The sequence below is a fragment of the Silurus meridionalis genome, chromosome 20 (assembly GCF_014805685.1).
Source record: "Silurus meridionalis isolate SWU-2019-XX chromosome 20, ASM1480568v1, whole genome shotgun sequence".
Taxonomy (NCBI): domain Eukaryota; kingdom Metazoa; phylum Chordata; class Actinopteri; order Siluriformes; family Siluridae; genus Silurus; species Silurus meridionalis.
This window is the reverse complement of record NC_060903.1, coordinates 11,503,042-11,521,021: the sequence shown is the minus strand read 5'-3', so window position 1 is coordinate 11,521,021 and position 17,980 is coordinate 11,503,042. Positions and strand designations below refer to the sequence as shown.

Genomic DNA, 17,980 nt, shown 5'->3' with positions numbered 1-17,980 from the left:
TACTTTTACCAAAAACTTTAAATTTTTGTACCGTTTGATCATGAATAACTAAAGTAGACAACATATCCGCAGCCAAGATGAATAAAAGAGGGGACAGAGGGCATCCCTGCCTTATTCCACGACTAACAGGAAATCTTTGTGATGTACCATAGGGAAGAGAAATAGAACTGTTCATACCTTTATAGATCATTTTTATAATATTGACAAAGTGCTCACCAAAACCAAAGCTTTAAATAAAAACCTATGTTCTAACATATCAAAGGCTTTCTTAAAGTCTAAGAAAAGAATATATCCATCATCCTCTATCAAGTGATTGTATTCTACCAAATCCATTACTAGCCTTATATTATTGTGAATGGATCTTTCTTTAAGAAATCCCGATTAAACCTCATTAACTACTCCATTAAGTCCTTCTTTCAATCGATTGACAAAGACGTGTGTGAAAATTTTATAGTCACTGTTAAGTAAAGTGATTGGGCGGAGATTATCTAAAAATCTATGATCTTTATCTGGTTTGGGGATTAATGTAATCAAGCCTTGACTCATTGTGGGGCCGAATGAACCATCTTCAATAGATTCAATAAGGGCATTAAACAGTAACATTTTTAAATCGTCCCAAAAAAATGTTTAAAAATTTCCTGTAAGGCCGTCAGGACCATTTGATTTGTTTGATTTGAGTTTCTGTACAGCTAAATCGAGTTCTTCCATACATAATTGTGCATCACAAAGATCTCTTAATTTATTGTCAATCTTAGGGATAAAATTTATAATTTTCTCAAAAAAGTCATCACACTCTTTCGGAGGAAAATTAGATAAATACAAGTTACTGTAGAAATTATGTATTTCTTTGCTTATTATTTTAGGATCAGTATTTTCAACATCATTTACCATTAGGGAAACAATACTGTTTTTGGATTGCCGTCTTTTTTCTAACCTACAAAAATAGGCCGTGCTCTTCTCTCCCTCTTCTATCCACTTGGCTTTCGAGCGAATGTATGCACCCTTAGCTTTTTTAATGTACAAGTTATCCAGTTGTGTTTGAAGAGAAATAAAATTACTTTTCTCTGAGCTACTCAGAGAAATTTTAATGCAGTACTTATTAATTTCAGATATAATTTTGTGTTCATTTTGTCTTCTTATTTTGGCAAGCATTTTACTATAGTTTATAGAAAATTCACAAATTTTAAATTTAAGGAACTCCCACCTGGCTTTATGAGAACTGAAGTCATTACTATGTTCAATTTCCCTAATTAAATCTTTTAGCTTAGCACAAAATCCCTCATTTACAAGCAAATCAGAATTAAATTTCCAATATCCCTTACTATGTAAAACTTTACGTGTTGGCGTAACATCCAAGGTAATAGCACAGTGATCTGTTAGAGGTGCTGGTGAAATAATGCAATGCTTAACAAAATATAACAAATTATCTGAAATTAACCAATAGTCGATCCTCGATTTGCTAGAGGCATTGGGTCTAAACCAAGAAAACTGTTTGGTGTTAGGGTTAAGATGTCTCCATACATCCAATACTTTAAGATTATTGCAAAAATTTGTAATCATAGAGTTAAGTTGAGGGGTACTACTTTTAGGTGGATGTCTGTCAAGAGTTTCATCTGGTGTAACATTGAAGTCTCCACCTATAACAATATTATCTGTTGGGAATAACTTCTTGAAATCACAAACTAAACAAGAAACATCAGCAAAAAGCTGCTGATTTTGTTTTACATTATTATAACCATAAATATTAATCAAAATAAAAAAGACGGATTCAATATTCACCACAATTGCAACCCAATGTCCATTAGAATCAGTTTTGACAGAGATAACTTTCCCTGGACAGTTGTTAAATAAGATCGCAGTTCCTGCAGAGTGGGAGGATCCGTGGCTTAGTAACACTTTATCTCCCCATTGACTCGACCAAAAAGCAGCATCAGCAACAGTAGAGTGTGTCTCTTGTAAAAAAATACAATGCGAACCAGTTCCTTTACAAAATAAAAACATAGCCTTTTTTTTGACCTTGTTTTGAATGCATTTAAAGAAAGTAATGAAAACGGTAACTTAACTGGAAACATAAAAAAAAAATTGTTTTGAAGGTAGAAAACAAACAAACACTGACTGCCAACAGATATGTACTAACCGGGTGACAGCTAACCGAGTACATACCTCGCAACCTAGTATTTCTCCAAATTATCATCTCTCACACCATCCTACCCGTAAGAGAGTTCAAGTGCAGGGTTTTGTTGGGTCAATGCGCCTTCCTTCAATATAACCAAACGGACCTCTGCAGTACGCTTTTTTCCCTTCTTTACGCGCTTGAGCAATCAGAGGCCACAAAACCGCACGGGCGTTTCGGTCCTCCTTCGTGAAGTCTTCCACAAACCTGACTCCACGGTTTAGGCAGATAGAAGAGTTTTTCGTCGATTTCCATATTTCGTCCCTGTATTTCCGCATTGTGAATTGTACGATCATCTGTCTTGGTCTTCCTGGCTCCTTCTTACCGATCCGGTGCACTATGTCAACAATATCGTCCAATTTCTGTATCAAGTGCGGAGCAATTTCAGCAATCAGGCCAATCACCTCGCTGGGCATCCTCTTCAGACTTTTCCTTCATGCCGTTGATCCGGAGATTCCATCTTCTCTTATATCGTTCAAGATCTGATGTTCTGTTTTCCAGGTCGTTCTGAGCAGCAGTTATTTTCAGGACCGATTTGCTCATCTCGTTGCACTTTTCTTTGCATTCTTTAATCTCACCAGAGTTAAATTCAACAGCTTTGGAGATCTCCGCTATCATTATGCTGTTGCTTCGCATTTGGTTCGTCATTTCTTCTAGCTTTTCATCTTGTGAGTCGAAGCGAGCAGTCAGGGAAGTAATGGCTTGCAGCAGAGTAGCGTTAGTGATGTCGTCTTCTTGATATTTTAGCTTTTTCGTTTTAGTGGGTGTAAAGTGAGAGGAATCACGTCGTTTTTCTAATGGATCAGTCTCTGTTTCCATTTCTGAAGCTGAAGTTTGAGCCACGCGTTGAGCCGAAGGAATAACAATCCTTGGGTGAGTTGTCTGTTGAGATTTTCGCATTTTGGAGGCCCGTAACAGTAACACAAAACTTAAATATCACTCTTGGTAGGTGTAATTGAGAAAACGGGAGATAACTAAGCCGCTTAGTAAGAGCACATGTGTTCAGCCTGCCATCTTGCCGGACTCGTCACTAAGATACATGCGTTTTTGCTGCACTGAACAACGAGAGCGACCGAGTGCTACGTCATCAACTAAGCGACTGATGCGACCCTCCGCCGAAAACGGGGAACCGGCAGCGTGAGTTTGCTCGTGCCTTCGAAATTTGCTCGTGAAACAGGGTAAAATTTTGCGAGCGAGGTTGCTCGTATCTCTGTTTGCTCGTACAACGGGGTTCCACTGTAACACATTTCTGGGCAGTGGAACATATACTGAAATTGAGGAACCAAACGTAACATAATTGGAAGATGATAACCATAAAAAAGAAAAAACAGATTAGCTAAGGAAAAGAAGAAAAAGGAACAAAGAAAAGGAAGCATATTCCCTTTTTATAAAGGGAACTCAAGTCCCAAAGAACCATCCTTTCCGTTCAGTAAATCTTGAACAGAACACATTCAAAAACAACTCACTCAAGAAGTAAACAAGCTTATCAACATTGTCCGCACCGCTCAGCAACAGCTATATATTCACTTAAAAGTGAAGAATGTAAATTAGAGTGAAAAGTTCGAGTCTATTATTCAACACTAATCCAGGCACCGCAAGGCTTAGTTTGAACAACATCGCCATTTAAGAATCAGACACAGATTTGACCGGAGGACTGTCATTTGCAGCAGGTTGTACATGCTGCTCCTTCTGATTAATAAACTCTAAGACCACTGCAGGTGTGCATAGAACCTGGGTGGTGTTCCCAATGGTTACTTGCAGCTTAGCTGGGTATAACATTGCATAGCAGGCTCCAACCTCCTGCAAGTGTTGTTTAGCTGAATTAAATTGCCTGCACTTACAGAGCACAGCGGCGGAGAAATCTTCTCTCTTTGACACCTGGTCTGGAAGCTAGAGTGCGATGAGCCCTGTTAATCTTGATGTAGCCACCTTTAGTCTGCAAACGGAAGAAACTCTGGGATCCATTTTTGGAGAAATGACACCGTGTTAGAACCTTTTGCCCCTTCTGGTAAGCCGAGAACGCAAACGTTTTTGCGCCGTCCTCTGTTCTCTAAATCGTATACGTGATCAGTGAGTAATGCAGCTGCGATTCTTCATTCCCCCTCATCCAGGCAAGTCTTGCAGTTCTCCAATTGCTGAGAATGAATATGTACAATCTCAGCTAAAAGGTCAATTTGGCATTTATTGTTTTTGAAATCTTCTCGGTCATATGTTGAAGCGCCTTTGTCATGGCCAGACTTAACTCAGGATCGCCACTAGCCTCACCCTCAGAATGTCCCGGTTAATCATTTGACTCGGCAGGAGAAGAGTCCTTCTCGTTTTTTTTTTTTGCAGCACGTGCCATTTTTTTAAAAAAGATTGTGGCCAAAAGGTTTCCAAAGACAATACTACAATTATGGCAACCCCACCTCTCTTACCAATACACATATCCTTTTTGTATGGATATATATCCCTGTACTAAACAGTTGAAATGTTTTTAATAAATGATCCATGTTTTTCATCATTTGAAGTTTACTTTCATTACTTTAGTTGTTCTTTTTGTTTAAGGTGTGCACTTTACTACTTGTCATTAAAGCAATGAATATCTATTATTGAATTTTCATTCACCATCTTGAAGTTATGACACTCTTTATTTAGGTAAGGAGGAGGTTTATGGATGTGGTGAGGGAAGACATGCAGGTAGTTGGGTTGAAAGAGGCAGATGTGGAGGACAGGGGGGTATGGAAACGGATGATCTGCTGTCTCGACCCCTAATGGGAAAGAAGAAGAGGAAGAAATGTCAACCCTTCTAAACGCTTAATGTTTAAAATTTTTACTGCTTCTTGCCTTAAATGTCATCCAACCAACAATGTTGCTTCTGTAGTTGCAACCTTTCATACTTGTCCACACTTCTCATATTCATGAGCTTCACTAACCTGGCACACTACTCCTTCCCTTTACAAACAGCTGTCATGAACATGTATTTTTGGGAGAACAAGGCGAAAATAGCAAAACATCCATTTGCATGCCTGCAGAGGTGGGAAGTAATGAAGTGCAAATTATTACTATAATAAAGTAGAGTTTTCTGGTATCAGTACTTTAATTCACTCTTTTAACTAATTACTTTCACTCATAACATCTTTTACACAAAAAAAACTGTGCTTTATACTTCTTACATTTTCAATCCAGGCTCATTACATTAGATTAATTTGGTGACATGATCAATATTTTCTCTTCTGATTGTGTGCCATTTTCAGCCCATCTACCTATTTCTTGTCACTGCGCAGATTTTTAAATCTACCACTGGTGTATCATTTCCTGGATATCACTCGCCACAGACAGGCTAGCTTACGAAGCTAACAACAAGCAAGGCAGAAGGCGACAAGAAGTATAGCTAATGTGGATGAGACCGAGGAAGTCAGCGATGTAAACATAACTGAGAACAGAGACATTCCTGATCACCTCATCAACATCATATTTGCTCTGCTCGTGTTCTTTATGATGGTTAACATGAGGTCCGGTTACCCGCATGACACTAAAACAGGTAGTAGTAATGACTACTTTTTACTTAAGTACATGTCAGAGCCCAAACTTCTTTACTTTCAGTAAAGAATTATGGAGTAAAGAAGTATTTTTTGAATGAAAGTGTTGTCAGTACTTTTACCAGTCTTTTAAAACATAAGTATCTGTATTTCTACTTGAGTGAAGAATGTGTACTTTTGCCACATTTGCCTGCCTGTAAACCCACCAGATCTTCATCAAAGAACAATAGGCCTAAGCAAACAAATAGGTTTTTAGCTTAAACTTAATGATTAAGATTGTGTTCTAGATTTGAACCGTAATCTCATGGCAGTTTTTTACAGAAAAAAAACTTAATTGTACTAGTTACTGACAAAGAGCCTTCACATTTAATACAAAGCAAGTATAGTAAAATGCAATAGACCAAGAAAATTCTCATGTACTTGGAATGAGACCAAACAGCCTAGAGAACATGAAAGCATGGTCTATTTTCTTTCTGCTTCATGTAGAGTATATTACTTAGCATTAAGCTGCATATGGCCAAAAGTACAGTGATTAGCCATTTGCTAAACATATCTTTAAAGTTGGTACCTGTGGTAATGACCATAGAATAAGTATGCATTTCTTTGCCAAATAATTAATAAACTTTCTTTCGGCTTCTCCCATAAGGTGTCGCCACAGCGGACCATCCGCATGTTTGATCTGGCACGTTTTTACGCTGGATGCCCTTCCTAACGCAACCCTCCCCATTTATCCGGGCTTGGGACCGGCACTAAGGCTTGTGCAACCCTAATGGCTGAGGTCGGTTCCCTGACCGGGGATCGAACCCGGGCCGCAGCGGTGAGAGCGCCGCATCCTAACTACTAGACCACTAGGGAACTTTGCCAAATAATTAATGATAATTAATAAAGACTGTGAGTTAGTAGAGAAATCCAATGATGTTTTGAAGTTTAGTAAATAAATAGTTGGAGACAAAGTACATTTTCTAGCCAGCATTTTCTGAACCATATCATGTACCTCATGCCAAAAAGGTTTAATGTTCTTACAGTCCCAAAATAAATGCATCAATGTTCCTGTTTCAGATTTACATTTAAAACACATCTGAGATACATTTGGGTACATTTTGTGGAGGCGTACTGGGATAAGATATATCCTGTATACATGGGCGTAAATCCTGGGGGGGACAGGGGGGACATGTCCCCCCCATCCGAGAGTTGTCAAAAAAAGATTTTTTTTAAAAATCGCATTCTCTATTATATGAAAAATATATGTATGTATACCTAAATAATTGTGCATTTAGAAACAGTTGAGTTCCCCCTCCCCTTCCTCACAGTGGTTTGACCCACTGCCTGCGTTCCCAGTTAATTTCACCTACTCTACACACACGAGTCAGGTGTGTCTGCAACTCCATTAACTAGTGTTTTTTGTTCACTTTAAATAAAGCGATTCTCTTTAATGTAATTGATGCAGACTCATTCATAAATTAGTTGTGGCAAAAATGCTGATTAGCGATGTAATTTTCCATGAATCTGCTCTATTAGCGATTCAAATATGACTTATCTAGTTAGCTTGTTTACGATAGCTTGTAGCATAGTGCACTGCAACTAACACGCCAAAAGCTGTTTCCCATGCAGTGTTTTATTTGGGACGACTTGGTATAATGTTAACTTAACATTAACACACAATTTAATTTGTAAATAAAATGTTAAACATTTATTTTAATTCCTTGTTTTTATTGTTGTGATTTTTTTTTTTTTTTTTTGTGATCGTTTTACTTAATTTATGTAAAGCAGTTTGAATTACCATTGTTATTGACGCAGTCTCCATGCAATAATAATAATGATAGAAACAAAGTCACTGTGGAGACATATCTTTATACTGTAAGTACAATTTGACTGTATTATTTGTCCCTCTTCAAAAATTGCTCATGAGAAATTTTATATTTATTGTCCCCCCCCTACTGTTAAATGAAATTTACGCCCATGCCTGTATATAAATTGGCTCATGCACAGAGTGTGAGATTGATTTATGAAAAACCTCCTCATGTATAGAGAGCCATTCGTCATCAGTAAATGATTGGCCCATATCCCTTTCCCAAACCTTTCTTAAAGGATTTAAAGGGGAAGAGGTTTCTGATAACAGAGAATACAGATAAGAAATCGGACCCTTTAGTGCCCCCGGAAGAAGACTATTTCCAACATCAGAAAGCTCCCAGCGAATTTTCCCAGAAAGTTTCCATCTCATTTCAGACTGAATAAAATGATGTAATTGGAGAAATTAGAAAAAATCTGTTTTGGGAATTTGGTAATCTATCCTAAACGTTTTAAAAGATTTAAAGACCTTTCCTGTAAATAAACTAGCCAAATTAGATATACCCTTTTCTGCCCAGGCCAGAAGGTCAATACTAGCTAACGAGTCAGGGAAGTCAGGGTGTAAAGCAATTGGGGATTGCATGGACAATTTCTTGGGTACATTGAGATACTTCCTGGCATCATCCCAAGCCAAAAGATGTGTGTGTGTTTAATAGCAAAAAATTTCCAGCTACTGGACCTCCTTAAAGTTATGAATAAACGGAAGGGGTTGTTCGCATTCTTGGCACGCATGCAAAAGATTCCATACTGACCCACAAGGAGTCTGTATAATTTAAAAACCACCTAAGCATTTGTTTAATCTGAGCAGCCAAATAAAATAGCTGCATATTGGGCAAAGAGCCACCCCCACACTCCCTTGGCTTCAAAAGAGAAGCAAGTTTAATCCTAGGTGTTTTATTGTTCCATGTAAACTTACCAATAGCTGCATTTAGATCTTCTGATCCAAATTCTGATCCAAGTAACAGGGTATACACTGAAATAAATAGAGTAAATGGGGGAGCGCATTCATTTTGATTGTATTAATTCTTCCAAAGAAAGAAATTGGTAAAGGGGTCCACCTATTCATATCTTGCTTAAGTCTTGCCATTAAGTGTGAGTAGTTCTTAGAGAATAAATCCTTTAAGTCAGAGGTTATGTGTATGCCCAAATAAAGAAACCCAGAGTCAGTGATGTGAAAGGTACAATGTAAATTAACAGGTTGTGGGGTATTCAAAAATATGGCCTGGGATTTTCCAAAATTTATTTTATATCCAGTAAATTTACCAAATTGATTAACAGACTGGGAATGGATAACTGTGGCTGCTTTAAGTAAAGAGGAACATCGTCCTCATATAATGATAGACGGTGTTCCATCCCACCTGCCATAACCCCCCGGATGCCCCTATGCAAATACTTTCTGCCAAAGGTTTGATATATAAAGCAAATAAGAGTGGCGACAGGGGACAGCCCTGATGGCAGCCTCTTTGGATCGAGAGTCTACTTGATAGTAAACTGTTAGTATTAACCACAGCTGACGGGCTAGAGTAAAGTCGTCTCACTAGTTTGATAAAGTTGGAGCCCAAATTGAATTTGTCCAACACTTGAAATAAAAACCTCCACTCAACCCTGTCGAACGCTTTCTCTGCATCCAGAGATATTATAGCAGCCGGGTCACCATCAGATGCTGTATTGTGTTTAACAGACAACGAACGTTGTCTGAACCATAACGGGATTTAATATATCCAGTTTGGTCTGGTTTAATGATCTTAGGAAGAATCTTTTCCAGGCGACGAGCTAAGGCTTTTTTAAGTCTACATCTTTCCTTTTGTGGGGGGTCAAGCTAATAGAAGCAGTCCTCCAGGAATCTGGAGTAAGACTCTCTTCCAAAATGTTATTAACTACTGGCATGAAAATAGGGAACAGCACATGCCAAAAACTTTTGTAAAATTCCGGAGGGAAGCCATCCAACCCTAGTTCCCTCCCACTAGGCATAGACTGAATAGCGGCAAAGATTTAACCTTTTGTCAGAGGGGTATTGAGAAAGACCTGGTCCTCGTCTGAGATTGAGGGTAGGGGTATCCTATCCAAAAAAGTGGCAGGGTCTTGGGGTGTGCAAGAGGAGGTATACAGATTCTCATAAAAAAGTTTATTTCAGCTGGATCATGTGAAACTACTCCCTCATCGGTTTCAATGGCCCTAATAAACCTTTCAGCTTGTTCCCATTTGAGTTGATATGCCAAGAGATGACTGGGTTTATTCCCATACTGCTAAAACCTTTGCCTGCTGACCATCACTAACTTTTTTACATGTTCTGAATAGTTTAAGTTTAGTTTAGATCTGGCACCAATTAGAAAATTCCAGTTGTTTTGCGTGGGTGAAATTTTAAGAATAAATTCCAATCTTTTAATCTCTTCCTCTAATGTTTCCTGTTCTCTGCCTTTTGTTTTTTACACCATGTGGCAAAAGAGATAATGTGGCCCTTTAAGGTGGCCTTAGCTGCATCCCATTTGGTGGTGCTGTTCACTGGACAGAATTCATTATCCTGCCAGTACTGGGATATTTTTCTTTAAGAAACTGGCAGAAAGTGTTGTCATTAAGAAGAGAACTGTTACATTTTCAGTAAGAAGATTTTGGGGTTGAAAATTCTGTTAAATCTAAATACACTGGAAAGAACCACTGGACCAATTTCACAGGATCTTACACAATTAACAAATCTGGAAGGCAAGAATAGATAGTCTAATCTGGAATAAGAATTATAGGGAGAAGAATAAATTTAAAATCATTGACCCCTGGGTGTAGCTCTCTCCATATGTCCACTAAGCCTGAAGCACGACACATATTTTGCAGAGTTCGTGAAGAACAGGCAGATGATCTTGTGAAAGATGATCTGTCTAACCTACCATTCATGACACAATTAAAGTCCCCAGCCATAATCCCCAGGCCATTACACTTATTATTAAACAATAGGACCATCTTTAATATAAAGTATAAAATCTTTTTCAACCTGTTCTAAGATAAAAGATAAACTTTTATGTATCAAAATGGCCACGCCCTGTTTATTTGATGAGAAAGAACTAAAATATACCTCTCCAATCCAGTCCCTTTTAAGATTTAAATGTTCTGCATCTGACAAATGTGTCCCCTGTAGGAGTGCAATAGTTACCCTTTCCTTTTTCAAGAATGTTAGAACTTTCTTTCTTTTGACTACATTACCCATGCCCTTCACATTCCATGTGACCACCCTAGTCAGATCAGACATACATCAGTGCTGTTTAAAGTATTCGAATGCCGTGGACTGACAGAAGTAAGATCAAGACAACATAACTCTGTAATATAACCGGCTCTCCTAAACATAAACAATAACCCCCACTAACCCTCCCCCCTCTGCCACATCCCAAAACGATATGGCTCACATATCAACTCATCACACATACCATCCACCAACACCGCCGTTGACCACCCAGAAACACGACAGACAGAAAGAACCTCCTAAAAACTCCTAGAAATAAACAAATAAAGTCTACCCTATTAACCTTAATAAGAAAAAATATAAATTTAATACAACCTATAAACAAAGAGAAGAAAAATTAAAAAAACTTTAGTGCAGACCCGGCATAACAGTCCTAAATATAGAACCGAAGTTTGTCCCAACAAAAAAAATTCCATCGAGTGGTCCTGCAACACCTTGAAAAAGCCATATAATTGTGTTCAAGTTTAGTAAGGAGAAACATGAAATGCCCTTGAAGTGATTAAAGGGAATAATCCTATTGTCTAAGGAAAAGCAAGAGATCACTCAGCTGCATCCAGAAAGTTAGTAGCTGCCTCCACAGTGTCAAATAAAATTATCTTTCCATTGTGTAAACAGCGGAGTCTAGCTGGATAAGCAAAGCCACGGTATACCCCTCGATCCACCATTATTTTACACACGCCTCCAAATGCTCGCCGTTTCCGCACAACCTCTGCCGATAAGTTAACGTGGCACCACTAGGGTTAACCAGTGTTTTCCTGGCAGCTCTCAAAACCGCCTCTCTTACTGGGAAGCGGAGGAACCGCACAATAACACTCCTCGGCGGTGTGTTTGTTGTTAATTGAGAAGGAAGGGGGGCTCTCTGCACTCTCTCGATCTCGATGGCAGGGAAACCCGCGGGAAGCTGAAGCCAAACCGGAAACATAGACTGTAAAAATGTAGTCAGAGATTCACTGATTGATTGATGCCAACAGTAAAGTATGGTCTTGGTAGTGTGGTGGTCTGGGGCTGTTTTGCTGCTTCAGGACCTGGAAGACTTGCTGTGATAAATGGAACCATGAATTCTGCTGTTTACCAAATAATCCTGAAGGAGAATGTCCGGCCATCTGTTCGTGACCTCAAGCTAAATCAAACATGGTTTCTGATCCAAAACCAGCAAGTCCACCTCTGAATGGCTGAAGAAAAACAAATTGGAGCCTAGTCAAAGTCTTGACCTGAATTCTATTGAGATGCTGTGGCATGACCTTAAAAATGTGGTTCATGCTCGAAAAACCTCCAATGTGGCTGAATTACAACAATTCTGCATTGAGTGAACCAAAGTTCTTCACAGTGCTGTTGTCAGGGAATCAGCTGACACGCCCCCTTTGTTGGCTTTCTATGCCTCCGCTCTCCCTAGAGCTTCAGGTTTAACCACGCACACCTGGGGCTCATCATCAATCATGCCTCCACTCTCTCTGGCGCTCCAGGCCTAATCACGCACACCTGAAGCTCCTCATCACTCAACCCGCTCCTACATAAACCACTCTCTCACATTCACCCAGCGTTCGTTATAACATGTGTTGGACGTTACGTGCGGTCTATGTGTATGTGTTTATGGCTTCATGCAGGACTCTTTATGTTCCGTTTCATCCGGAATCCAATATCCTGCATCAGCCACGCTTCTCCCTAAACGCACCTTGGACTCTCTCTACCCAAAGACTGCCACGGGCTTGTGTGTATCTCTCTCCCTCGCTCTCTGTATTAAACGCCGTACTTCGGCTTCCGCCTCCGTTTCATTCGCACCCTGACAGAATAGCGAACCTCCTGAAAAGGATAAAAAAAAAAATAAAAAATATTACAAGAGAAATGATCGGATTATCACCCCGGTGCGAGCCGTACCTCAGAGGTGGGATTTGCTCTGACTGTGGCGGCTCCACACTGCAGCCACCTCGGTTCTGATTCCGCTCCGTTCCCGGTTTCCCACGAGCGCGCGGCTCCGTTCCAGTGCCTCCAAAAGTGCGCACCTCCGTCACTGAGCTTCGACGAGCGCGCGGCTCCACCCCAGGAGGTCTACAAGTGCGCTGCTTTGTTACGGAGCGCCAGTGGGCGCACCACTCCGTCTCAGAGCATCTACGAGCGTGCCACGCTGTCTCAGGATTCCTACGAGCAGGCCGCGCCATCTCAGAACATCTACAAGCACGCCACTCTGTTTCGTGGTTCTCGCGAAAAGGACTTCGTACCGCCACCGGGCCGCAGAAAGGACTTTGTACCGCCACCGGGCTGCGAAAGGGACGTCGTGCCACCGCCTGGCCACGAAGGGAACGTCGTGCCACTGCCTGGCCTCGAAGGGAACGTCGTGCCGCCGCCTGGCCACAACAGGGATATCGTACCGCCGCCTGGCCGCAAAAAGGACGTCGTACCACCACCTGGCCGCAAAAGGAATGGACTTTTCTGAGGGCGACACCATAGCCCCAAGCTCCTCTGATGGCGACGTCTCACCTCTGAGCTCCTCGAATGGCGACGTCACGCCTCTGTGCTCCTCCGATGGCGACGTCACACCTTTGAGCTCCTCCGATGACGACGTCACGCCTCTGAGCTCCTCCGATGGCGACGTTTCGCCCCAAGCTCCTCCGTCGGCATCGTCTCGCTCTTGGGCACCCCTGAATGCGACGTCTCGCTCCTAAGCTCCTCCGACGAAGACGTCTCAGTCCCAAGTCTCCCAAAAGGCGAAACCACATCTCCAGTGCCGTCTGAAGGCGAAACCACGCCTCAGCGTCCCTCTCCAGGAGACGTCTCACCTCTGGGCTCCTCTCCGGGCAAAGCCACACCTCCGAGTTCCTCTGAACGCGTCGTCATGGCCTCTGGACTCCACCGTGGGTGACGCGCGCCCTCTGGACACTGCTGTGGACGTTCTTCTGTTCCCGGTCTCCACCGAGTGCATCACTCGGCCTCCGATCTCCGTGCTGGACATTACTCTGCTCCAGACCTCCATGGTGGGCGTCAATCCACCCCTGATCACCGCTGAGGGCATCACTTAGTCTCTGGTCTCCGCTGTGAAGGTCGCTCAGCCTCTGGATTCTGCTGCGGGCACAGCTTGGTCCCTGTCCTACACCGGAGACGTCTCTCCGCCTCTGGCCTCCGCTGAAGACGTCTCTCCGCCTCCAGCCTCCGCTGAAGACGTCTCTCCGCCTCCGGCCTCCGCTGAAGACGTCTCTCTGTCTCCGGCCTCCGCTGCAGGCGTCCCTCGGTCCCCAGTCTCCGCTACAAGCAGCTCTCTGTCCCCGGTCGCCGCTGGAGGCGTCTCTCTGTATCCGGCCTTCGTCCTGGCTCCGATCTTCGCCAATGGTTTCGCTCCATTTCTGGCCTCCACGATGAGCTACACGCCGTTCCGGACCTCCGCTGGGAGCATGGTTCCGTCCTGTGTCTTCGGGATAGGCATCGTCCGGTTCCTGCGCTCCGCCTCAGGTCCTCCCCGGCCTTCTCCGGTTCCGCGGCGGTTCTGACCAGGTCCCTTTCGACCCAGGATCCTCCTCCGAGTGCCCTGGCCCGCCGGGCGTCTGTGGGTTTGGGGCGTCAGGTACCGCCCCCTCAGGGGGGATGGGGGGGGGGGGTAAATGTCAGGGAACCACCTGCCGCGCCCCTTTTGGTGGCTTTCTATTCCTCCGCTGTACCTAGACCTCCAGGTTTAACCACGCACACCTGGGGCTCATCATCAATTATGCCTCCACTCTCTCTGGAGCTCCAGGCCTAATCACGCACACCTGAAGCACCTCATCACTCCACCCCGCTCCTACATAACCACTCTCTCTCACATTCATCCAGGGTTCGTTATTATATGTGTTGGACGCTACATGCGGTCTATGTGTATGTGTTTATGGCTTAATGCAGGACTCTTTATGCCACGCTTCTCCCCAAGCGCACCTCGTACTCTCTCTACCCAAAGACTGCCGAGGGCGTGTGTGAGTGTGTGTGCGCGTGTGCTTGTGTGTATCTCTCTCCCTCACTCTCTGTATTAAACCCGATCGAGCCGTACTTCGGCTTCCGCCTCCGTTTCATTCGCACCCTGACAGCTGTAACAGACTCATTTTCAAGTTATCCCAAATGCTTGATTGCAGTTGTTGCTGCTAAGGGTGGCCCAACCAGTTATTAGGTTTAGGGGGCAAACACTTTTTCACACAGGGCCATGTAGTTTTGGATAAATGTTTTTGTTTTCCCTCAGTAATAAAAACCTTTATTTAAAAACTGCATGTTGTGTTCACTTGTGTTATCTTTTACTAATATTTAAATTAGTTTGGTTTGAATTAAATTAATTGGTCTGAAACATTAACATATATACACTCGTGGCCAAAAATATCAGCACCCTTGCAATTCTTTCAGAAAATTGTTCCAATTGCAAATGTTTGGTATTCACATGCTTACTGATCTGATGATCTGAAACATTAAAGTGTGACAAACATACAAATAAATAAGAAATCACACTTTTTCACACCACTGTGTGTATGTATGTATGTATATTTGAGTATATGTGTGTGTGTGTGTGTGTGTGTGTGTATATATATATATATATATATATATATATACACACACACACAGTATATGTGTGTGTGTGTGTGTGTATATATATATATATATATATATATATATATATATATATATATATATATATATTATAAATTGATTACTCGAAGAAGAAAATATAATCGTGTAATTAATCGTTTATCAAAATAATCATTACCCAGCCTACATTGTCATGTGGGCCCCATGTGGGTTTTTCATGGGCTGTCCCATTTGGGCCCAAATGGGGCCCAGAGAAATTTGTCCATCGGCTCCACATGGGCCCCATGTGTGTTAGCCCAGAAGGGCGACAGATGGGTCCATGTTGGGCTCTAAGTGGGGCCCATATAGCTGTTCTTTATATGGGCCTATTTGGGTCCCAAATAGGTGTTAAAAATGGGGCCAATGTGGGCTACATGTGGGCCCCTTATGGGACCACAGTGGGTGAGAATTGGGTCCCATTTATTAATTTCATCATTGATTTCTGTGGGTGAACTTAATGTGTATTTAATCTTACTATGGAAAAATCACTGAAAAACCATTCAAACCTCAGTTACAATGTAAAACTGTCCCTGACCAAACAAATAACTAATTAGTTGATTGTATGTGCTGCTCTATGTTTAAAATTACATGGTTGAGTATTTGAACTGTGAAAAATATATTACTTCAACTCAGAATGTGTAAATCACATTTAATTTAAAATAATTCAAGTAAAAAAACAGGAAACAGGAATAACAGAATTACTAAAGTAGAATAGTTCACTGGTGGGTCTATGCAGATTCCTCAGCTGCACACCTACAAAACAGTAAAGAAAGAGAAGACAGAAAAGGCTTCTGACTGACTTTCTGAATGGCGCAAATTTACCTTATCTTTACCGTAATCATAACGTATCATATTTTTATTAATGTTTAGAAATGATGTAAAAATTAACGTTTTTCATCACCTCTACCTATTTCACCTAAATCACATTAAAATAGTCATGTATTGTCACAATCTCCTCAGAGCTTTTCTCTGTGTATTGTATATACACGTTATAAAAGCTAGTAAAGAGAAAGAGACTCCACAGTGCTTTTACTGTTTCACCGTCCTGTTATCATGAGGACACTATATGGAGAAAACACGGGTGAAAATGGTTTGAAAAGTCGTTATTTCCACATTTTAGTAGACAATGTCCTAGTTATCTGCTAATCGTTAAGAATATTCAGTTCTCCACAGGTGTTTATCTCTGAGGTAAACCAGTTCACTCTCCACACTGACCTTCTTTATATCGTGCGTGTTACTTTAATTACCACAAATCTTTCAGAAGTATACACTAAATCAAAACAACAGTAAAATGTGATTAATTTAAAACAAAACCTAATTTTTTTACCGTGACAGAGAGGTCATGTTCTCCAGGTCAGGTCAGGTGCTCCAGTGTAGTGAGTGATGATCGTTTCTTCAGAATCAGAAGGCGGGAACACAGGAGCCAATGAGAGACTTTGTGAGCTCCACAACCGATTTATTTAATTATTTATTTTTAAGGTCATATCATGTTATTGTTAATATATACTTTTTTTTAAAAATCTGTTGATGTTATAAAACACGCAAAAAACATATCAATTGAATTTATCATCAATTGAATAATTGAATGATAGATTTCTTGTCAGAAATATAGATAAATATAGCCCAAATGTGGCTCATACAAGACCCTCGAATAAACAAAATGGGCAGCCTAACTGGGGCCCACATTCAGCCCATCAAAGTGCCCACTCTGACCCCATGCCCACATGATGCCCATATAACCCAGATAAAACCCATGTGGGGCCCACATGGACATGTTGGCTGGGTAGTTGCAGCCCTAAAGCTGACATCTCCCTCATGGCCCTGGAGTTAAGTTCATCACACAGAATTCTGATTGCTAATAACCATCCAACAATGAATATATGAATCACTTCTTGTTATTATATAATTATAGTCAATATGTAAGAAAACTACATTTAAAAGATTTTTAACGTGTGTGTCCTGTTGTAGGTAAATACATGACATTTGTGATGAACCCGCTCCTGTACCCAGCTGTCATTAAGCAGGGGAAGCAGCTGGACTTCCATGAGTTTTCAGATGCAGCGGCTTCCACAACTTTTGGCTATCCTGCTATGTGCACTGGAAGATTCCCTGGCTTGAGTGACAAAATACAGAGATCATTTCTGCTCCTTCAGGGCTCAACTCTAAACTCTTTAACTCTGAAAATGATGGGAAACTTGCAGCTGGTCTTACAAAATGTATTCTTCTCCAGCCATGTGATGAAAAGAGAGTGTGATTGGCGGGAGGAAGGCCTATATGAGTTCTGTGAACGTGTGATGTTTAAGGCAACGTTTCTGACACTGTATGGGCAACCCCCACAAATAAACATGGAGGTTCACTCAAACTTGGACAGTAAGAGTTGGCTAGATGCTCTGCGGGATAACTTTAGGAAGTTTGATGCAATGTTTCCTCTGTTAATTGCCCGAATACCCATTGGTCTGCTGGGGAAAACTAAATCTATTCGGGAGCAACTAATCAGGTTTTTTCATCCTAATGGAATGGCCACATGGACATGTCCATCAGAGTTTGTACAGGCACGTAAGGATATTTTCCAACAGTATGACACACTGAAAGACATGGATAAAGCAGGTAAAATATAGATATACAGTACTTCAAATA

General features: G+C 41.4%; 1 protein-coding gene across 1 annotated transcript in view; it reads left to right on the top strand.

Annotated features, from left to right (window-relative positions):
- The window catches only part of LOC124402937 (cytochrome P450 7B1), a 31,208-nt gene that overhangs the window by 11,784 nt on the left and 1,444 nt on the right, over nt 1-17,980 (top strand). Inside the window, exon 3 of the mRNA XM_046876385.1 lies at nt 17,312-17,950. Within this exon, the coding sequence (XP_046732341.1) occupies nt 17,312-17,950 (639 nt within the window). The remainder of the gene's footprint in view (nt 1-17,311; nt 17,951-17,980) is intronic.